The sequence below is a fragment of the Sylvia atricapilla genome, chromosome 9 (genome assembly GCF_009819655.1).
Source record: "Sylvia atricapilla isolate bSylAtr1 chromosome 9, bSylAtr1.pri, whole genome shotgun sequence".
In the NCBI taxonomy this organism is placed as follows: Eukaryota; Metazoa; Chordata; class Aves; order Passeriformes; family Sylviidae; genus Sylvia; species Sylvia atricapilla.
Window position 1 is genome coordinate 17,768,744 of NC_089148.1, and position 24,415 is coordinate 17,793,158.

At 36.7% G+C, this 24,415-nt stretch overlaps 1 protein-coding gene across 5 annotated transcripts in view; it reads left to right on the plus strand.

The window, feature by feature from the left end:
* ADGRL2 (adhesion G protein-coupled receptor L2) overlaps window positions 1-24,415 on the plus strand; it is a 124,810-nt gene that overhangs the window by 52,309 nt on the left and 48,086 nt on the right. For all 5 annotated transcript variants that reach the window (XM_066325113.1, XM_066325115.1, XM_066325114.1 and 2 more), the window contains exons 2-3: window positions 471-684; window positions 21,116-21,225. In XM_066325113.1, coding sequence (XP_066181210.1) covers window positions 471-684; window positions 21,116-21,225 — 324 coding nt within the window. The remainder of the gene's footprint in view (window positions 1-470; window positions 685-21,115; window positions 21,226-24,415) is intronic.

Genomic DNA, 24,415 nt, shown 5'->3' on the forward strand with positions numbered 1-24,415 from the left:
AGCGAAAAAACTAATGAAGTTGGAACTATGTCTTTGGGCTTTTTTGTGGTTGTATTGTTTTCTCTTTTAAAATCACTTCTGCAAATCCTGCCTGCTCTGCTGCTTCCCGCTTCCAGACACAGCCTGTCTGACTGTGCCCAAAGAGTGGAGACAGAAGCAGAGAGAAAAGAGGTGGAAACTGGAACGTGCAGTGTAGCCATGCAGACAGGCACCACTGTCTGCCCTGCCCAGGATTAGAAGCAGTGAAAAAGAATTTCCTCTTTTCCCAGGTTAAGGACACAGCAGCCGTGGTGTAGGGATGTGACAGTTCCATGAAAGATGCCTCACTTAACACGGTACCAGGTCAAACTGTGTAAAGGTGCACTTCCTTTAGCACACGGGAGTTAATGCTTATGTGGCTGAAAAAGAATAGTCCAATTCAATATATCCTTTAGGCTCAACCCCATTTTGTCCTTGTTTTTATTTTCCAGGTTTCAGCCGAGCAGCACTACCATTTGGCTTGGTGAGGAGGGAGCTCTCCTGCGAAGGCTACTCCATCGACCTGCGGTGTCCGGGCAGCGATGTGATCATGATAGAAAGCGCCAACTATGGACGGACAGACGACAAGATCTGTGATGCTGACCCTTTCCAGATGGAGAACACAGAATGCTTCCTTCCAGACGCCTACAAAATTATGACACAAAGGTAAAAATATAATTTAAGAGGAGAAATGCCTGCGTTAATACAGAGAGAGGTATATACTGTAAGAAATGTTGAGTTGTAATTGCCGTTTTGCTATTCAAGTAGTATTTTTTCTATCTAATGATATTTAAAGGAAATGAAAACTACCAGTTGCAATTAGAGGTTTGAGGGTTTTTTTCATTCTGTAAACAAACATTAAGAAGCAGAAAGATAACTTCAAGCAGAATGAAACAATTCAGTTATCTGGAGATTCCCCATCTCCTTGTCCTTCTAGGGGTCAAACAGCTCTGTGAATGTTTCCAAATGGCTGCTGTTTTTTTTCAGTAAATGCAGTAAATTTCTTCTGTAGTTCCTAATAGTAGTTCCCTCCAATGGAAAATGTCAGAATGATTACATGCCAGGATGATTATATGTCATTATGCATGTGTGTACGAGCATACATGTGCATATAAGCACAAGTTAGTGACAGCTCTTGACATTCAGAGAAGACAGAAGAACCAACCAAGAATCATAAAATAATTTAGATTGAAAAATACTTTTAAAGATAATTGAAGCCAACCATTAGCCTGGTGCTGCCAATTCCACCTCTAAATCATGTCCCAGCTGTCAATAAAAGTATATTTATTACAAAAGGTGCATGATTGCTCAGATTCACAGAAAGTCCTGTGCTAAAGGCCATGTAGAGGCAGCAGTCACCTACTACCGACAGTTGTGGAAATGTCAGCACAAATCAGTCACTGGCATTGCTACTGGCTTAAACTAAAAGCCTGAACAAATTTGGGATTGGTTGGAAGTTCTCCTCCCAGTGCCTTTTTCCTAGGGTGAGGAGTCTGAACAAAAAGGGGACGGGAATAACCTGGAAGCTTTCTGGTGCATATACACAGATGTGTCAAATGAAATATGCAAGTTGTGCTGCCTTCTGTGCTCCATTTCCTCTGTTCTGTTCAAACATGGTAACACTTAGTAATGTAGTCACCTCTTAAAAACAGTCTTCTTTTTTTGATTTACCGATTCACTTGAGTTGTCATGAGTGGGACTCATACAATTTTTTTGTAATTTTTATGTGAATATGCAGATGTTTTCTACTTCTGTAGTCAAATATTTGGGCAGGATCTCAGACTTCAATTTCAAATGCTGGAGGTAAATTGAGGGTATTAGGTCTTTTATTTCTTGTTCTGTGTTGAACCTGTGGCTTGTTTTGTGATCAATAAAGGAAAAGGCTTTGTTGCTACACTATTAAAAAGGTAATATAACTTTTAAAAATCATGTTTGAATTATCTTCTTGTGGTTCTAGTTCATAGTTGTTAATTAGATCAAGCCAGATTTCCATCGAGACTGCAGCAGCAGTGTCATCATCCTCTAATCTGTCAACTCCCTTTGAAACCACCTTCAATTGCTTTTGTAAATGTAGTGCCGCTCTGTAGACTTCCTTGTTGTGTAAAATGCATGTTGTGTTTTGATCAAAGTCTTCCTTATGTTCACTGCAAATATACAGATTAGGGTAGTCAGGGACAAATATAGAGGCACAGTCTTGCTTAACATGACATCAGACTGTTACTGAAAAGCTGAAATTTCAATCTTTCCCTTTCAGTTAATCAGCTGTAAATTTATGATAGCAAAGTGTACATTTGAACTTCCCCCATCTTCTACTCTTAGGCTTTGTTCAACATTAATATAAAGTTGTGATCACATGTAGGACATAGGTTCAGTTTGTCTATGCTCAAAGAGTTTTTCATTTTGGTTCTCTTTTTTTTTTGTCTGAACAAATGGCAAAGATCATTTGACACTTTACTTTCTATTTTTGTCTGACATAAATAGCAATTTGGAAGTTTGGTTTCATAGTTTTGTTTCTTAGATCATGTCATTAAGTAGAAAAGTGTCTCTTGTCTTGCTTAATCTTTTCCAAAATTGCTCAATTTGTGCTAAATTGCAAGCGTAGAAGAATGTTGCAAATTTCTTATGAAATATTAAAAGTTCTTATATCTCATTTATTTATAACTGCATTGGTGATTATAATTTTTTGTTGTCTCAGGCAAATTGTTGTTTGGTACTCAGCACATGTCCTTGATCTAATATAAAAGTAACACATCAGCTGTATTTTGATGGCAGCAGTTGCATAGAAAAATCTAAGCTGAAGGACTATCAGGTTCATTGGTTTTCCTTTTTATTTGATTGGTTAGAACTTTCAATGTCAATGGTATCTTTTCTTCTCTACCTTTTGAAAAAAGCACCAATAGTTTCTCAATTTCTACTTAAAATCTTGCAGTGTTTACTTTTAAGGATGGGTTTTTATCACTTCAGTCAACCCTGTTACCACAGCATTTGACCACTCAATTCAGTTTAGAGGTACAGTTAAATGTAGTTCTGCAGCAGTTGTTAAGTACTCATTATTCATTTACAACATTAATCCACTGCTTTTGCACAGTGACTACATTTGCTGCAATTACAAGGTGAAAACACTAGCTTAATGAGATCAATACTGTGAAATCTGAAGATTGAAAAATAAGATGAGGCTTCCAGTTTAACACAAAGCCATGTAATCACATGCCCTGCTCCGCTTCCAGAGAATTTGAGATAGTAGCACATAGACCTTGCCAGTATCCACTGATGCATCAGCTCCTCTTTCTCAGAATGAACTGCTACTTAATCTTTTTTACTTCACCCTATTCTTTCTTTTCAGCAGTTCTCAAAAGATTTTTAACTTGATGCGTTCCTAGGAAGCCTGACTAGAACACTAATGACTTCATTGCTTTGCTTTTACCTTTGTAAAGTAGTTATTAAATTTTTAGTCCCTGATTGAAATTACATCCCAATTATTCCAGAATAAAGTCTTTTAGATGTATTTAGATTCTGTGTAAACTTCAGACTGGCATGGTTGAAATTAAAGCTTTGAAGAAAGAGACTAGACCTTTAGAAAATCCTTCTCCACTTTCACACTTCTCTGATAATTAACCCCAGCGTTTGCATACCATCAAGTTTGAGAGATTCTACCACATGCTTCAGTTCAGTACAGAAATAAGCTAATTTCTGGAATATTTGGTGAGCAAGTAGCATAAGTGAGTGGCAGAGGACCCACATTTCAGGCACGTTTTAGTACTTAAAATAGTCAGATTCCTCTGTGCTCTGCTGTCCTTTAGCAGGGACAAATCTCCTCTGTTTCCTTTTAATTTAAAAATAAATTAAATGAACAGGGAAGCAGAAGATGCAAAGCAGCCTGAGGAAATTGCTCTAGATGCTTGCTCATAAAGTGCATTTGTGTGGCTGTAGCAGAAACTGTCATGAAACTTTGAAGTTGATAAGGCTAATACTGCTTTTTATAGGCACGGCAGAGATTTGAAAATTAACAGCATAAAATTTACTTATGACCTCGTAATATCCATTCCTGTGGCAAGCGGATTGCAGGTGGATCCTGTGAGTTCTGATCAAACTGCCTGTTTATTTTTAGGAACGTTTTCTGTCTCCAGTATCTCCTATGGTCTGGACCAGAGGTTCCTGTTAGGACAAGCATTAAGCATTACCTACGTACCACATAGAGTTTGGGGAGTCTGTTTTATTAGCTTAAATGAATAACAGGTGTATAATGGCTATTTCTAAATATAAAATATTTAAAATGTATCTCAAATCAAGGGTTTCTTATTTATGTAGCTCTGTAGTGGAATAATAAGATGCTAAGATGGATTCTTGCATGCTGGGACCATTCTTTTTGAATTACAATTAAGGGTTGTTTTGTAGGAATCATTTTTCCTAGTCTTATATTTTTTGTTTAGAAGGTCAGGGTTATTTGTTGTTACAATTGGGTAATGATCTTTGTCATTCCAGGACAGTCCGATTATATTTTTTTAATTGAGTGTGCATTTAAATATATACATGGATGGTGTGGCAGATAATAATTTGGAATAATATAATTATAAATCTTGATAAACTCCATATTTAAAAAACGATGGGTCTGTTTCAATCTGTTCATCTTATTTGTGGTAGTTCTAACTGCAAGCAGTTGTAGTTATAACTGTTATTTGGGCTAGTAGAAAATAAGTATTTTGTATTTAAAGAAAATGAAACTATTCACTCAGAATCTGTGGAATTGTTCACATAGATGCAAAATTCAAACATTTACTTTTTACAGCCAAATTAATGTTAAATTCAGAAGGAAAACAGTCTCCCTTGTCATACAGGCTAAAATACTTTGAATTTTTAAATAGGAACTGTATGTTCTCTGATCTGATACTAAGAGTATTGTAAACTCTGAAAAGAAGAAGATTCAAAATGTTTAAACTTCTTTCGTAGATCATGTAAACATCTACATTAAAAGAAAGTAGTCCTACTGTTGGGATATTCAGTTTATTTTGGATCTGATTTTTGATCTTCAGCAGAAAGGCACTTACATCAGTTCTGCACTGAAATAGCCTTTAAATGCTATTTTTACTTACAATTTATACTGTAACTGTGGCTTTTGTGAACTTTACATCTTTGCTAAACATATTTAATCGGTATAATTTTGCTTTCTAAATATGCACAAACAAGGCAAAGCTTATTTTCCGTAGGTAAGCTTAAACATAAAACTATGTCAGGTATAATAGATGAACTTAGGCAACTAATTTTTTTTTCCCTTTCAAAACATTGCTGCAGAAAAGCAAAAGGATTAAAAGAGCAATAAATCCTCTTCAGCAGTGTTTGTTTTCTCTGTTGCATCTCTCCTGTCCTATCTATAGCACAAGCAACACATGTACCTTCAATTACCGTGTCCATCATGACACCAGTGACGAGTTCATGCCTGGGTTTTTGTTACCATGAACTTTTCTCACATGGCAATGCTCTTAACCTGTTACGTCCATCATCTCTGTGCGAGACAGCTGTGCTTCAGCAGAGGCTTTCAAGTGTAAGCTACATGCCCCTGCCCTGCTGAGTGACCAGGGGAAAGCTGAAGGAAGCAGCATATATGCATTCCTTCTCCCAAGACTTACTTTTCTTAATCCGTTCCATGGGAGATCGGAAGACTGGAGATGTTCATTCTCCTCCATTGATTCACACGTCCAAGAAATAGGTCATATATAGGAAAAATCCTACATATAAATGAGTGAGACATTTTTGAAAGCAAACAAAATGAATTCTATTCCAAAGGAGACTCATCTCTCAAGCCCTCTTTCCTGTTCCTGCTTGTCAGGTCTGCAGAGAAAGCACTGTCACACCGTATTAGTGTCCTTTCAAATGAAAACAAGTTTGGTCTGTTCCGTAAGGTGACTGGATAAAGCAAATCTTCCACTGGACTCCAGGCTTGGGTGGACAATGGGTAAAATCTCTAACCAATGAATCTCATCTGTTGTAGCAAAAAGATGTAGTCAAAAAGAAACTCGGGGTGCTTTGCTGGTAGAATGCAGAACCTGCTGGGGGTCACTGCAGACCTGAATTCCAGCCTGTGCAAGACTTCCTAAGAGACGCATTTCAGACCCTCTTTGAAAAACAGTTCCTTCAGACAGAGCCTAGTGTTGATTTAGTGTTTAAACTGCAGCACACTTCAGATTGGCATTTCTTGGAATGACTTACAGCCTTTTTCACGGGCTGGATTTTTTCCTTTGCCATTTGGAACTGCCTGTAATTGAGGTAGTGGCACATTGCACTTCGGGGGTCTGCCAGGCTAAGGCAAGGGCTCTGCTGACCCCTGCTGCTATCCTTGCTTTTTTCCTTGCTTTTCCTTCTGCAACCAAAGGTTGCCTCTTTGCTATAGATACTATCAGGTGAAAAGTGTTTTTGAATGAGAGGTACACTTTGCCTTTTTCTGCTTTCTGCATGTCTTTCTGTTTTATGTCAGAGAAATCCCAGTGCTGATGACGGGGTAGCACAGGCTGTTGTGGATCAGGTACATTCTTGGAATTTGCACACAGTGGAAGTTCTGTCATACTGATCTCACAAACAAGAACCTTTTGCTTTGGCATGCCAGCACTTTCTGTTCCAGCTTGCTTACAACTGCTTCACAAAACATTTACTTTACAACATTATCAACATTAGATGTCTTTTTCATAAGCACCCTTTTAAAATGAAGATTTCTATTAATCTGAAATAGGTGTTAGTACGGCAGTCAACCCTGTGACTGTTGTAATGTAGCAGAAGCTTAAAATGCTCTTTTATTGTGAAACTAGGCTTTTCACAATACCGAGCTGTGGCCAGATTGATTTTTGTTTTGCTCTCTATGTGTTAGTCACAAGACTTAGTTATGACTCAAATGCAAAGGAAAAAGCAGAAATACATGTAGACTGTTTTAATGAACAAGGCATAATCACAGAGCCTAGAAGGTTCCTGGAACACGCTGCAGTCCTTGGTATTATTAAAGCAGAAAACAGTAATACCTGTGACTGAGAAGAACCTTTTCTGGCATTATGTATTTTCACTGTCATTAATTCTTAATATGAAAGTAGTAGGTCTAGTTTTACTCATTAAAAATAGGGGGGTTTATTAATGGGGTTGTTCTATCATGGCATTACTTAGTAAATTAAATACAAATCCTTGTATTATGAGGTTCTTAGCAGTCAGGTGAGGGGAAATAGCTGTCAGTGGTACTTGATCATCATTTTGCAGCCTGTTCTATTTTAATTTCCTGCAGAAGAAATTTTACTAGACACGTGCAAACACATAACACACGGGCATGTGGCTGTAGTCACGACATTGGACGGGCTACAAAAGAAACAACAAAAGGATGGTTCATACCAACTAATTACATTTAAAATTTAGATTTAGTTTACTTCAAAAAATATGGGATTCATTATTTTGCTAGGGTGTAGCTTGATATTCTATTTAGCATTTTCATATCTTATATTCAAGTAGTTTTCCTCCTTTATTATTGGCAAAACCACAATCAAATTCTTCTTAAGTCAGCGTATCTCTTATCTGGCAGGATCATATATATACACTCATCAGTCTTTCCTTGCTATTCGTGGAGTGAAAATAAATGTAACTAACTATACATATATATACATAAACTTTTTAGTATTATATGCTGTTGCTTGTGTATTTGAGCGTCATATAAAATACATGCTTCAGCCTGTGATTTTCTTGTGGGGGTTTTTTCTGCTTGATGAGATTGGCTTTACTCGGTGTGCAAACTATTTAGCCCAGTTAGTCACGTACTATATGTTTTGGGGATGTAATTATCTCTCTTAGTAATTTGCTAATTTTTTGAGAACTTGACTGAGACAACATTGCTTAACCTTCAGCACCTTTCAGTTGAATTTTCTGTCCTCTTGAATGAGTTTGCATGAATTTTCCATGGTTTTCATATTTTTAGTCTCGCCAATATAAGTTCCTGGTTCAGTTGCAGTCAGAACTTTATTATTAAAAAGTTCTGATTTACTTATATATTGCTGCCCCAAATTTAGTTCATATAGAATAATAATGTAAAAGTTGAAGCCTATTAATTCCTCCCACCCCAATAAAACCTCTATAATACTTAGCCAAAACCACTACATTATCTGATAAGTTGATTTAGGACTTTATACATGTGTTCATATAGTCATTTATCTCAACCCTTTCTGAGGAGACCTTTATTAAGCTGTGATGACTGCTGAATATGAAATGTAACCAAGATTATTTTTTTATTCAAATATAATTTAAATATTCATCAAAGAGGAGTTATGCTTGAAACTGACAGAGGCTATTAACATCAAAAAATATAATTAACTGCACTGGGTATCATGAAGCAGAGTTAGCCAAATAGCCGAGAGGTCTAATTGCTCTAGAGTCTGAGAAGCAATAGTTTTATTTTACACTGTTACTGTGGAATTAATAGTGATGTGGTTTCCTATGCGAGGCAATTAAAAGCTGCCTGTTAAGGTTCATTGCACTATAGGAAATCTGTTGAATATCACTTAGTAAACAGAACTGACATGGAAAAGGTACATGAAGATGGGCAGAGCAGGGTATAGATCATAAATTAGGACAGATTAATATGAATTAAATATATGTAAGTAAATTATGAGTACTTTCTAGTGTTAAAAGTCAGCAGTAGCCATAAAAGTGAAAAGTTTTCATTAGTAACACAAAGGAAATAGAATTTAAAGATTACTACAGTGAAGATGTTTAATTCAGAGGAAAGAAATAGAAGAGTAACGTGGGTTTAAAAATTAAAAGCTATCTACACAGTAGTATGGAAATTAGCAGATCTCATATTCTGTAAATTTCCTTCTGCTGCAGAATAATCTCCTACTTACAATAAAAAGAACCTTCTGACCTTTGTGGCTCAATTAAGCTTTTAGTTGTATTCAACAAGAAAAATCATCTTTATTGAATCTCATAGATTCTGCCTGTGCCCAGGGTATACATTCTAAAAAGGGGTGGCCATATTCGTGGTATTTTGACATTAATGAGGTTGCTGAAATGGAAGAGTTTAAGGATCAAAGATACAAGCAATGGTGGTATTTTACAGCATTACTTTTTTTTTTCCTCTCTAATAATAAAATTGCAATTTAATTGCTTAATAAATGGGCCGTGATTACTGAAAGACATAGATAATTTCCCTCTTTCCATTTTATCTTCTCCATATTGCAGAACAATAATTAGGAAAAATACTATTGCCACAAATGAAAGAAGTTTTTATTTATTTTTTTTTCCTTAGGGTAATAACTGTGAATGAAAGGAGTCTGCATATGTGTCCTTTAGTCTAGGATGATACTCAGCTTCTGTGGTTTTTAAGAAGCAATCTCAACAACTAATGTCTTACTGGTAAAATAAAATCACAGGAAGAATTCAACTGGAATTCCTGTTTTATATAAAGATTGGCTCTGCCTGTTTCATACATTATTTAGCAGGCTCACCCTGTTTATATCAGTGACATAAGAGTGCGTGCTACTTTCTCAGAAGAGCACTGTCTTTGCCGCTTCACAGCACAGTGCCTTGTACTCCCAGGCTTGCACATGGTGTTAGCAGATATTTAAAGCACTTCAGCTTAACATTTTATAGGTCATGATGAACTGAGTCTATAAAACAAGTTACTGCAATGAAGTTAATGCAGTCTTAAGAGTGTTACATAGACCGAATACTCAGTATTCAGGATATTTTTAGCCCACTGTAGACATATCAATGGGAAGGAAAGGTTCTTACCATGAGGAATTTTTTTCCATGTCAAACCTGATTTACCATACACTTGCAGTACACAAGCTTTACTACAAATTTACTATTGAAAGCCATGTTTTCCAGGTTTACCCAGTAATATAGTAACTAGAGGAACCTTTGAATTTCAAATTGTTCTACTATAGACACACACTCTCACATGCGAAACAGAAAAAAAAAGAAGGAATTAGGCAGAAAAATCATTTCATTGGGCAAGCTGCTCTGACCAAAGTCATGCGCTTTCAACACCTTGGACAAAGATGTTTTACTGCTACTCAGTGACACCAATCTGTACAATGTTTCAACTGTCAAGATGCATATTTTGCTGTTGTAGGTGCAAAAGCACATATTCCTTTCTTAGTAGTAATCTGTGATATTAAACCTTACTGTTCATTGCTTCTCAGATACTTTACTTCTTGTGATAGATATCTATGTAATGAAGGAGCAATTTGGAAATTTATTTAATATGCACCTTTTTTGCGGCACTGTAGAACTGTTTTGCCATAAGTCAAGAGTTTGTGCTCTGTCTGTTAAATACTTTCTTTTAGGCTGAATTGTAAGTGTAGCAATAACATGACAGTTCTGAACCCATAATCTTTCCCTGTTTACTGAATTTATTACAGACATTGAGTTCAACTGTTCTGTTACACTCATGAAACTGTAGGTGTTTTCTCATCTAGGATGTAGCAGCAGTGATATTACTTTCAGTATATTATTCTGGTGCCAGCATCACTGGTGGGTATGAAAAACATAATTTACTTTGTGTATTTAGCTTTCTTGGATAATTTTGCTGTCTTTGTGACAGAGATACAGCAAAAGAACACCTCCTGGAGTCACATTTAAAACAGGAGCACTTTGGGTAATGTACTGTAGACAGAGCACGTATGAGTTAGAGTTCACTTATCATGAATGCCATCAGCAGTGCCTTGTTGCTTTCTTATCAGCCACTTCCTGCTGTCAGCCCAATGCTTATTTCAATAGCAAAGGATTTGCATCAAATGTAACACAGTATTATGTATGGCTAACATGCAGTTTTTAATTGTGCAGGCACACGAGACTCCTTCAGTGGTAGACAGTTTGATAAAAGGATTAGATCATGAATATTTGACACAATTAAAGATTATCTGTGTACTGACAAAGTGAAGCTGGTGAATTTTCTGATGTATTTTTTACGGTGGTAAATCTGCTTGGCATGTGTAAAAACCAACTGCAGAACAGACAGGATTTTTGCAGATGTAGGAACAAGGAAACCGAAGCAGTCCCCTAATCTTCATTGGGCTCAAAACTGGAAGTTCCAGGAACCACAGAGTGCACAGTTCAAATCAGTAACTTAATCTCATAACTTCAGATTGCAAAGAAAAAGTGGAATTGTGCTTTCCAAGTTAAAACAGCATACTTTTTCAGGGGAAGTCCTATACCTGGAAGCCCTGCAAGCTTTCCAGATGATAATTAGATCCAGACATCACTGTGGGTAATGAATAACAGTGCTTTTGTGACAGGCATTCCTCTCAGAAGAAAAGAATGTACTTGTAGGGAGGACTCTCAGACACATTTTAATAGGAAATGACACCACTGTTACAGGGTTGATTAGAGATCTACCAAGGGACAGCACTTCTGGAAAAAATCTGCAGATGAGATGAGAAAAATTGTAATTTTATTATTAGTTATCAGTTAAATACACGTGAAATCTGCAGTAAAAATTATGAGAAAAAGGACTGTACCTTCTTGTTAGCAGATTGCACTTTAATAAATCTCTTAAAATAACCAAATTGTCTTCTGCCTCTTGCTCAGCATTTTGATCTGAGTTCTGTTGAGCTGTATAAATGAGTCACTCTGTAGCCCTGTGGAGTTGGTGGCTATGCAGCAGTGGGCACATGGCCTCTGTTGATGAAAATGATAACCCAAAAAGGGGATATTCCCCAAGGCAAGTTTACAGAAAACAATTTATTCTTTTTCACCCTGTAAAACTCATCTTACATGCAGGATCTCTTGCATTATTACAAACTCTAATCCTCTGAGTGGGTAATTAACGGACCAGAAAAGCCATTTGTGGAAAGAAAGAGCCATAAGGGTGAAAAATATTTCTCTGCTGAATGATCTTTAAGGAGTAAATAATTACAAGAGTGAGAGGTTTGGGATGACCAATCTAAATCTGAACATAATTGGGAAGAACACAGTTTGGAAATTGAAGCAGTTGGCATGTGCAACAATTCTCATTTCAGAAGACTAATTAAATATTTAAAAGCCCAAAACCCCTCACTATTCACAGAAAAATAACCTGCCACAAAAGGGTCTGTAACTTTGCAGATAATTAGGAAGGGTTATAGGGGAAAAAATCACGGATCAGCTCCAAGGTTCGGCAAGGTCACGTCTTATTATGGTGTATCTTTTATATGGTCTGATAACAAGATCTTGCTAATTTAATCTAAGTAGGGCATCCCATAGCGATTTCCCATTTCCCTTGTTAAAAATATGATCATTTTTCCATATGCTGACTGCAATAGGTGAACATTTTTATAAATAATTTCTCCTAAATGATACAGGCTATAATATTTTTAATTATTCAAGGTGAACGCATGTGTTAAAGTTGAGTTAGGGTTGCTCCCACTGCATGCACCATCTGAAGTTGTCCTCAGCCTGCCTGTTGCACAGGGAAACCAAAGAACAGTATGGAATCTGCTTGTCTCAGTGGCCAATTCTGTAAATTACTAAATTTTAATTTTCTGTTAGAGGCAAAATAATTTTTTGTTGAATGTGCATTTCCGTAAGCAGAAGAGCTGTGTTGAACTCAGGAGACCCACAGCAAATCAAGCTGAATTTGCTTTGCACAGATCTGGAGGTCTGCTGGAAGTGTGAGCGTTGAAACTGTACGAAGGCTTCTGTTTCAAAAGTTGCAGTAACAAATCATACCTGCAATCTAAAATACCTTATTATAGTAATTAAAGTGGGGGCTGTTAAAAATATATTTCAGATCTGTGCAAATTAACGTGAAGGATAAAGCTACATGTTTTCGATATAGTAATTCTTCAAGTTACTCATTTAATAATGACTCAGAAGCTGTCTTAAGTTACATAACTTTTGACTACATTATGAATATGCTGCATGCCAAGCCATGGATAAAAAAGATCAACCATGCTGCAAAAGAAGAATTCTAAAGGTTTTTTACTCTTATCCTATACTCTCTGCCTGGTAGTCTCTACTCCTGCAAGTCTGTTGCAGTGTTATTCCTAAGGATCAGACACTGTGCTTCAGGATTTTCTCTTGGATTTTCTGTAGCTCTGCTCCAGCACTGTGCCTCTGAAATAAATGCCCCTTCTTAAAGCTCTGGGTTTATTTAAAGCCCCACATTTCTCCCCTGAAACCTGCTCAACACACGAGGCATGATGCTGCACTCGTGCTCATTCAGTGTGAATAATCTGTGCAAATTGCTCAGATACAACGATGCTGCACTACTAAAGTTTTCATTAGTAAGTAAGCGTAGCTGCAGGCTATTTATTTTGTCTAAATGGTGAAACATTTAATTGGATCTTTTGAACTTATTACTTTTCAGCTGTGTGGATCTGCTTGGTTTAGTTGGTGTTCTAAGATGTACACTGCCTGTAATCCCATGCTGCAGCTTGCTAGGAAATATGCATGCATGCAGATAATATGACAATTATTATGATTGTGAAAATTACTGTATTTCCATTTCTTATTCCTCAGGTGGGATTGCATTAGATACATTTTCTGTAAAGAACAGGTCTCTTCTGCTTCATACTGTTACAGGGTTTGGGTTTGCGCCTACTCAGACCTCACCAGGAGATTGTTCCATTTACTTTGCACACCTCATTGCATTTCTGATACTTAGTTTTACTGTCCTTGATTTACAGCCATCTCCTCACAAACTGTGATTGGGCTAGTAGGCCTTGGGTATATGTGGTAGAAAGTAGTAGAGATAGAAAAGCGGGATTATAACAGCACCTAAAAATACCAAGAGAAAGCAGGAGTTATGTATTCCACTAGGATCCACTTTTTTTTTCCCTTTTTCATTTTTTTCTTCTCCCTGTTTTATCTGATGCTCCAGTTTTGGGTTAATGATAACCTCATAATAATAGCATTTACACCAATAAGGAAAATATTAGAACAAGGATGAACTGTAACTAGAAAAGCTGCTTCTGATAGCTTAGATATGAGTAAGTGGGAAGATTCCTCATTTTAACAGTGACTGCTTTGAACTTAGAGACATGAATACTAAAAGGCAAATGGGTCATAACTAAATGTATTAAATTTGTAAGAAGAGGTTCAAAGTGAGAAATATAGTTAAATTGCTTTGCTGTACAAGTCTGATACACATTCATTGATAGTGAATCAGACTGGGTAATTCTAAGGAAAGGCCTATGGGAGTTGCATATTTTATGCTGTGTTTTATTGTCTGTTTGGAGTTTTTATGCTTAATGCATACCCTTAGACTCCCACAAGATTACACTGTATAAAGAAAGCACAATTAAATATTATTGCATTTTTTTATTGGGCAAAAGGAAACAAGGCTATGGTGTACCTTCTCCTACAATATTAATTATACATTATTTAGCTTCCTTATATGTGTACTTGTTAATTTGGAAGATTCAACAAATCATCAATATTATATTTTAAAAGAAAACAGAAGAATAAAATACCCTTTTTTTTTTTTCCTCTGCTCTGCATATTTTTTGTCGAAATCCCCCAGATTTATTACTATAATGGTCACATTGCCAAGTGCATAGAAAATCCTAGGGCTGGTTCATGAATTTTCAAACCAAGCTGTAGGATGCCTCACTGCTTTGGCAGTCATAGGTGAATTATCAATATCTAGACATAGCTCTTATGGCCAAATTCTGCTATCAAACCTGCTCATATATTCCCTTTTTTCTTTTAAGTAATGATAACTACCAAGCACAGCTCACTGAATCTATTTCCTCTTTGAGCTCAGTAAAATAGCTGCTATTTCCTTTCTGCAGGCTCGTTCCCCTATGATAGTTTTGGGGCTTCTAACTTAAAAATAATTTTTACTAAATCTTACAAATGAATAAGCAACGTTGTAAGTGTGTCTTCCTGGGTTTTAGAAGGCCAGTCCCAGGATTATATATCTACCCTTAGGGGTGTGTGGCTCTGTAGGGTCCCTTCACTCGCTCACCCTGCATGGGAAGGGTAGTGCTCGAGCACTGTGGAAACAGCAGTGATGGCTGGACAATTCTCCTTCAATCCAGGCTTTATAGGGCGGCAAGATTTTCTCAGCAGGTCTTTTTTCTAGGCTTTGGTTAGGCTTAAATTGCTAACTCATTAGGTCTCAGTGCATAATAATGTATGGCTTGTGAGGTGAATTTGAAACCCAGAATTTAAATACATTCCTTTAAATTTATCTACTGTGGCATGTCTTAGTGCATACTTATGTATCAAAACACTCCTAAAATAAAATCTCTGTTCTCTGCTTTATGTGTATTTTTTGTAATAAAACATAGAATTTAAGTAATATCTGACATCTTCATACATATGTAACTTTGCATTTAATGACAGGAGCAGAGCTTTAGTGAATACGCATACAAAGGCAAAACCACATTCCACATGGCAGTTGTAGACCATTAGGAATACAGCTGTAAAGACAGCTACTTACTCTGGGTAATGAGATTCAGGAATTTTTCAGTGTAAGTCATCACATGAAGTGCATTCATCCCATATTCCCATATCTTTTCACTCAGACTGCAGTTCACCCAGGGTGAGCAAGGAACAAGAAGACCATATGGAGTATGTGGTGCTACAACTTGGAGTTTACGTGCCTCAAGTGGTGTTGAAGCAGGTTGCTGCAGGCGATATGCAGGAACATGCCATCATGCTGGCTTTTAAGTATTTAATCAATATGCTGAAAGAGAAATATCATCAGAACTGACTTGAAAGTTTCAAAACATACCAAGATAGTTTTTTAATGTATCAACAATGTTATTAAAAATTAATTTTACTTACCAAATGTGGGTTTATATTGTATCTTTTTTTTTTTTGATAGTGAATTGCTTGTGACTGTTTGCTGTGTTTGAGTTACACGCTACTTAAGGAAACACTGCATTCACAGAAATACAGCATTAGGAATACCCAAAATTATTTTGATAGTTTTTTTCTGGCTATACATTAATCCATATAGTTTTCAAAATAGCATGGTGTTTTTTTAATGTTATTATCTTTGTCAAAGTCGTGTATGCAAAGTGAAAGCATTTGAAGGATAAATTGCGATGTGGACATTATTTCATATGTAACTTATTTTTGCAAACTGCAAGAACCACTTGTAAAGGATTGTTTGTATCTTTCTGTGTCAGATGTGACTTGCCCACGAAGATGACCTCTTCCCTCAGTCAGTTGGTTTGGTCTCTGTAGGGCTAATGTCTTTCCAGAATCTGTTTCTCAGATCCAGTGCTTCAGTTTCTGGTCTAGTCATGATACACTGTGTTTTTCATTTTAATGCTGGAGTATTTGTTCAAGTCCATAGATTGTGCGTTTTTAATCTTCCTTAGAACAATAGTGAATAATGGCCCTTGGCAGGAGATAATGAAATTTTCTTAATTTATATTTTCAAGCAGAAGCTTCAATTGAAAATGGCATCCTATGGCCTGCAGACATAGCTCTAGTGCAAGTTTCAGGGGAGCTGTAATAATAATGCAGTGCCAGCAGTGACGAGACATGATAGGACAGTGAAGAAGCAATTTAAGAAAGAAAAGAGAATGTACCAAAGCTTTATTGTAGCACATCTAATGATCTGCTGAAGATTCCCAATAGCTTTGGGAGCATGACAGGAGAAACTAATGTTATCTTGCCAAAACAGAAGCCCCTGCTTAATCAGCAGAACAAGATTATTGATTAAAACACCTCACACAATAGATTGCACATAGAATCTCATCTCCATACATTGTACATGAAAAAGTGCAATAATAAGGTAATAATAATAATAATAATAATAAAAGCAAAAGAAATTTGTTGGGAATTGTACAAGTCAAGATCAGAGTTGAAATACAAACAAATTATCCTGGAAAATACAGCTGTCCTTACAGCTGAGCAGAGAGGATGGATGCAGCAGGGACAGGGCTACATCATGAGCAGAAGATAATAACAGCCCTGCTGGAGCTGCTTTACTTTCCTTTTTCTTTCTGTATTCATCTGAAATGTGAAGGGCCATTCCTCATTTGCACAGTCTTCTTCCTGAGGTGAAAGGAGTTCAGACATTATACTGTAACTGTTAATTAAACACTCCATTTGATTTTTAGATTACTCTAAGTGATGCATGTGCATTATGAAGATGTAACCTTTCTTCATTCATACTAAAATACAGAAGAAATTAGTGTCAGAGTACACAATTGCTCCTTGCATTCATGAGAATAATGGTAGTTCCTGCATTTCCCCTTGCAAAACTGTTGTCGCTGCTAGCACAAGAACCTGAATTATCATTCTTTCACTACTACAGTTAGTCCTTTCCTAAATAGCATTTCAAATGTAATTCGTACATTACCTTTCCTAAATTAACTGTTACTGAGTTTATACAGACTTCTTTGCTGATCTGCTGTATTTCCTTGTAAATGACAGTCATTGCATCATAAATCTTTATGAATTCTTCTTGAATGTGAAGACATTTTTCAGTGTTCAATCATATGAATTTTAAGATTGTACATAACCTCCTGAAAATGTCTGTATTTTAACATATGCTGGGGAAGTATGCAGTTGTGTAGATTGCAGAACACTTAAATGGTATTTAAAACCTACAGAGAACTTAAACACTAAATTACAAACACTGAAACACTGAAGTATTTCTGATTTGACTTCTAAAGTTTGCAGAAATTGCAGCTGGTTTATATCACACCTTCACTGGAACAATTCTAAGAGTTTGAATAGATGGGCCAAATTAACAGTGTAGAAAAAATAACTTGGGTTAAAATGAATGAGGGACTTCCAGTTATTTGCCAGTTCAGGTTTTTGAGGTTGGATTTTTTTTTCCTGATGGTGTCTAGGCCAATTTTGCAAATTCCAAACCACTTTATTTCTAGAATAGTCTTGTTTTGGAGAATCCTGTGACACAAAAGGTGCTTGCCCATTACAGAAAGGAATGGATCACCAGATTTAAGGCTGTAACAGTGCAGTATCCTCTTCTTAAGCATAGTGTTTCCAAGTGTTTCTTAAAATTATGACATTCTGCTATGGTGTGATGAGGTAGCTTTGATGATCTGTAGCCGTGTAGGATAATCTGCTGTTTAGTCCTGTTTTGTGGAGAATGGAGTCCCTTTTATCTAATATGCCACAGATTTTGTCGCTGCTTGTCATTAAGAAGCTCAACTGAAGCCCTTACCAATTTGTAAAACGGTTCTTTGCAAACAGTAGCAGAAGTATAGGCCAATAGCTAACAGAGAAATATCCCTGGTTTTACAGAGAAAAACATTGCAGCAGACAGAAGGCTTTAATTTATCCAGAGAACAAATCACAGTAGTGTAAATTCCCTAAATTACTTGTCTCAGAACTACCTCTACAAAATTTACTTACTCTTCATCTCTTCTCTGTAACCCATGAATTAGGATTGACAGCTGCTATAGTTCCTGTTGGTTTTCCTTAAAAGTCCCACACTAATGGAAACATGACCTCTAAATATGGAAAAAATTATTACCTGAATGTCAGCTTCTTAAACTGTGAATATCCTAACCAAGTGTCTTTAATTTGAAATCTTAGAAGTGTATGTAAGTTACTCAGTTTTATAAAATACAGCCAACAGTGCAGGAAAATCAGTGGTTTGAATGTGCAGACCTACAACTTAAAGCCCAAATATGCTATTAATGTAGTTATTCAAGTAATTCCACTTCTTGGGGAAGTGCTGGTGGGCCTGGTAGTACTGCTGTATGCTGCAGCAGTGGGCAGAAATCGTTGGTTTGTAACTGGGGTCTTGGGTTTGGCCAAAGGGGGACAGAAGGTGACCATATGCACAGAAGGTGAAATTTTTCATAAAGGAATAGTCAAAAGTTTTGAAGTGTCGTCAATTTCCTGTAAACACCACTTAGTGCCTGAAGTTGGACTCCGACATTTATTGTATGGAGAAAAAAACCTTCATTTTCTTCTGAATTATTATTACACATCCATTTGATAAAACCTAGCATAAAGTTCTTCTCAGTTTCCTGGCTGATGGCTGCATTATGAATCTTTTACTGGGAGAAAATGAAACTGAAGAAAACAACTCTTCACAGGGAAATCAGTCTATCTTTTTCCCACTGCTAAATAAGACCTTGGTTAGCTTCATTCTCAAGCATTTCTCCCAACACATACTCGTTTTATTTTGTAACAAATAAATAATTCTGTCTTAATTGCTTCTCATTTGAGTATAAAATAAAATTTTCATACAGCTCAAAGCTGTGGAAACCATCATACTGAATGATGCACTAGAAGTCTTGTAGGAATTGCTTTGGTTTCAGTGTAAGATTTTTGCGAAAGAAACACAAATTTAAAGAAATTTGTTACAAAATCTTACGTCCCAGATTTTCTCATGCTGGTTAGTGTACCTGAGGTGTGGCACAGGAAAACCCCTGTACAGGGGTATTGCAGAGGCCTGTGAGGTTTAGGGCCACATTGCCTTCTCCTGCTTGTAGAGCCTCCATCTACACCACACAGGCAGCAGCAGCACTTTGTCCTCCATGGCAAGGGCTGCTGTCCATTGTACTTACAGACTGAGTACAATGGTTTTCTCAGGAAGCTGGGTGCACCTTTCACCACCTTAAGCTGGGTCTGAAGCCCCTAGATGTGTCAGAGTTGTCCCAGGCTCTCTAACATCCTTCAGGAGCTGCTGCACTGACTGACTGTGCCATGGCAGGGGACTAGGACACCATTATTTGTGCAGTAGCTGTGCAGGGCACCTAGCTTTGCCCTCTGGAAAAGGTGGCAGGTGGATTCCTCACCACTTGTCCATATCTGTGGTTGTGTATTTACAGAAATCTCTATTTCCAATTAGTTCTGTGATTATGAGGCTTATGATGGTAGAAATAAGCAACTTTAAAAAATAATTTAAAAAAGACAAGGAAAAGAGAAAGAAGAGTTAACTGATCTAGTCAAAGAGCTTTTGTCTCTGAGTTTGCTCAGCAAAGAGGCACAACATGTCCTGACTGGCTCTGTGCTAGTTTGATTACTATATAAAAAAAGGAAATTATTTATATTAGAGTTCTTTGAATGTTTGCTCTACCTTTTACGAGGAAATATGAATTATTCTAATACCTATTGGTGCTGTACAGCTGTGGAAAGCCACTGATACAAGGCAGATTATTTTAGCTTGTGTTATGTGTTATTCAGGGAGTATGAGAAGAAGTAGGGCAATGGAGAAGTTGATGTACGGCTGGAGTCAAAGGCTACTCTATTACTTAAGTTCAGACTTCTGTTATTCAGTTTGCTGACAAACAAAACTAACCCCTGAGAAGATCAGCCAAGCTCTTTCCCTTTTAGTCACCAAACTCCCTGACCTTCTCTTTTTGTTTTTTTTTTTTTTTTTTTCCTCTTCCTTGTGACTGTTTTCCTATATTGCATTTTGACCATCTCTTCAAGGTTAGGTGATAAAACCCTTCAAAAATTAAGTTCAGTAAATCCTCACAATTAGAGGCATTTTAATAAAGTTCTTCTTTGTATCAAAATGTGTTTTCTTTCATTGTTATGCAAATAATTTTTATGTTTCAGTCTCCTCAAAAATACATCTGAATTAATTTTCTTGCAGTTCTTCCTTTAACTGTTTTTCTTATTTCCTCAAATGGTCATTCTTTACTGCTTCCTGTAGCCTAACAGAGGAAGCCTAGAGTCCAACAATTGCTCCTAAAACAATTAAAATGGAAATGCTAATGTTCTTTGTCTACAGTAGCTGTTCTAACCAAAATAATTTCCTTGAATCACAAGAAAAATCTCTGTGAGATGTAAAATCATTCAGCAGAATGTGTATCTCTAAAGATGGATGGAATTACTCGTTGTTATTATACATTATTCAAAATTGCACATTTTTTCATTAATATCATCTATGCATTTTGTTTCCGTTTTATTGAACAGTAGTAATCAAATCAGTATAAACCTAGTACTTGATGCAGCTATCTCCAGCAGTGGGGACAGTTGAGATAGCATCGATCTCCAATTTTAAAAAGTATAGAGCCTGAACTAAAATATTGTCCTGAACCCCTACTTTTGGACTTTGGCTAATTAGTATTAATTAACTTTGTTGTCCTATATATTGAACTGCCCAAGTGTGAAGAGAGTTAGCACTGAATGTAGTCCTTTAAGTATGAACTAGCAAATTAAATGTAATTTTAAATTAGCTTGCTTTCTTTTCCCATTACAGGTGCAACAACCGAACACAGTGTATAGTAGTTACTGGGTCAGATGTGTTTCCTGATCCTTGTCCTGGAACATACAAATATCTAGAAGTTCAGTATGAATGTGTTCCTTACAGTAAGTATAATCTTTTTATTCTTGCTCACTTCCTCTGGCCCTCACAATTGAAGCTGGAGTGCTGTTTCATGGAAAAGAAGCATATGTTTATGGCCCATGGATCCATTATGCATGCAAAGCACTTGCAGACTAGGGCCTCCAATTAGCTTCACAAAGTGTGGAAGGAAGCCATGGTGTGATGCTGGCCAAGTGTCTGTCTGTGTTCTTAAGTGTTTGGCTTTTAAGGCTACTGTTTTTCCAGAAAACAAACTCAAATTAGCTATTCAATAGGCCAGATAGAAATTTGTACTTTTGCCCGCAACCAGTTGCTGACAAATTGGCTTGGCTCACAGACTTGTAAAGCAGGAATTGACTTCAGTTTTAATCATGATCTACTTGAAAGGCTACCTGCTGCTGTGGTGACTTTGGGTGCACAGCAAAACCCAGCACTGACATTCAGAGGCAAGTGACCCAGTTGGGGGACATTGTGAAAGGATTTTGTGCTTCGTTGTAAATGAACACAGATTCAGAGTGAATAATTCATTAATAAGGTACTCACACTGTGTTCTTTAAAAGCAAAGGGGAAAAGAGTAAGAAAGAAGTGTTTGCTTTTAATTTAAAGACAAAATATCAGTTGTGCCTTGGATCATCTACCAAATAGAATTTTCCACTGAAAACAAAGTAAATAGTAAAATCCTGATGAGATGGAAAATGTGAAGTTATGGCTACTTCAACAGTTTTGTACAATATTCTTTATAATGCCAAAGTTCAGTAGCTTTAGACATCCTTCTTATTTCCTTGCAATAATTAATGCTTTTTTTTTATTGACATGTATGCATGTTCATGAAAGTTCTGAAGATTCGACACTTTTAACTGGTTTTTCTTTCTTGTAAGGTCATTCTTTGCAGTGACTTCTCTCTCGTCCCGTAACTCAACAGAGAAATAGCTGTGCTTGCAATGGAATTTGAGCAGTGCACTGATCATTCCCTTGAGTTATTATTAGGTGTGATTTTCTTGATCTGCAGTAATCCTTAACCAAAGTTGTATTTTCTGTTGGTACAGGAAACAGGCCAAGTCTGAGATGCAAAAACACTGTGGTGACAGTATATATTGAAAAAGGAAGGAAATGAGTTCTGGCATAAGCAAAGCTATGTCAAAACTGTCCATACTGTTTCCTGCAAAATTTGGATTTCTGAAACTGAGATACTACTCTGTACTGCTTCACCACACTGAACTTTCACTGTTGTTAAAGGCCAAGAACAGATCATCTGTTTTTTCTTCATTTCTTCTATGTCATTGTGAAATGATTGCTTGCTGATTTTTTTCCCTGTACCATTTGTAGGTTTGGAAGCCTACTGCAAACAGTGATCTCTAGTACCATTCCTCCTGTGTGTAGTATTGGTGGCTTGTTGTAACTGTTCTTCTCGTGCCACTTTTGAGGAGTGATGTCTTACCCCAATCTAACCAAAGTTTTGTTCCATAAAGACCACTTCTGTTTAGCACTATTTTCATTCCCAAATTCTCAGAAAGAGGGCAGTGCATCTGATTCCAAAACCTGAGGTCAGTCATGTGACAAGAAGTTATGTTTCCAGTTCCAGTAGGCTAGCTCATAGAGGAAAAAATGTAATGCAAATAATGTTCAAACGTAATTTCTTATGCTGTTTTAGGAAGAGAAGTGTGGATATGTTCTACTGATTGGGTATTGCTATCTCCAGGAATCTTTTCTTTTCCAGTTTCAGAAGTATAGTGCCACAGCGCGGCCTACCCTGTACTCTAACTTGTAGCTACTTTAATTTTAAAGTGTTTATTTTTGTTTACTGTCAGTTGCATTGGCCTACCCTTTGAACTCTGTAATTTTGTATCTGTCATAATTCAGGATTCTGGATACTTTCCTGTTTTCAAAGTCTGTAAGTTTTGGAGTTTGTCAACTGCAGCATGTACAGTGATGACACTGCCCAATTCCAGAACTGTAAGAGGCATCACCTGTCATTACCAACAGTCATCAAAAAGATTCTCAGTTACTAAAATGAGTTTCGAAGGTTGATTTCAAATCACACTGTGCTTCAGTAGCCAATTTGATTGTTGACTCTCATTCTTCCCTCTCCCACAAAGCCTATCCTGTTATTTTTCAAAGTCTCTTTTTTGAAGTCTGGTAAACTCCAGTTATCAAGTCTAAATTTTAGTTCCAGAGCTCCTTATCTAAATTTACAGAATGACTGAAATCATTAGATTTGCAAATAGCAGGTGTGTCTCAGTGTAAGAGACTTCTTAAAAAGGTAGGAGAAACTTCTGTGAGCTCAGAAAGGAAGGAGTTTAGTGATCACAGCACTTCTAACCAAAGTTCATTTATTTAATGAATTTCATTGTTAGTTACTGCAAGACTGCAAAATTTGCAATACTTTTTGTGGTAGCTTTCAATGCATAAGAGATGACAAACAGCAATCATAATAGGTTTTGTGGTGAAAGGTGAGAGTTCTTACTCACTGGAATTGCTGTCACCCTTGTACAAAATGCAGTTTATGAGCTCCTCTGTGTCTTACTGGCCTCCAGAAATACATAGCTGCTTTGCTTATTTGAAAGTACTTCATTTTGCAAATTTAATTAAGTTTGAAAGTGCTTAATAAATGCTTCCTTTTTGCATCTCAAAGTGCAAACAAAAAAGATTCCAACAAAACAACTTTTCAGATACTCAGTTGGATCTCCAACAAAAATTCCAGACAAATTTGATAGGCATTGCTTTGTCCTGAAATGGCAAGAGTGTTATTGATTAAATTATAAAGAGATTGAGAGTACTATACTTGACATTTCTCTCACTTGTGCTGCACGATGTATGTTGGCACTTTGACTAACAGAAGTCAGCCCTTTTATAAAGAAGAACATCAAAAGTGCTATTTTGTATATCTCTGCATTTTTATTTTAAGCCTATTTTGGACTCAGGAATTCAATGGAAAACATTTTAAATAGTTTTATTCTCTGTGTGTGTGTATTGATTGGACTTTGCAGCATTTGTTTATTTCAATAAGCCCATCTGTCCCTGAAAAATGTACAGCTGTACACCAGTGCATGCAGAGCAGACATGCCAGTAATGATTTTAGTTATCCCTATCTTTTTCCCCCGTCTCCTATTACTAATTCTAAGCAGGTACAGTATCAATATTGATCTTTGGCGAGAAATAAGTACATGCATAGAAGTTCACAAACAGAATCATCTG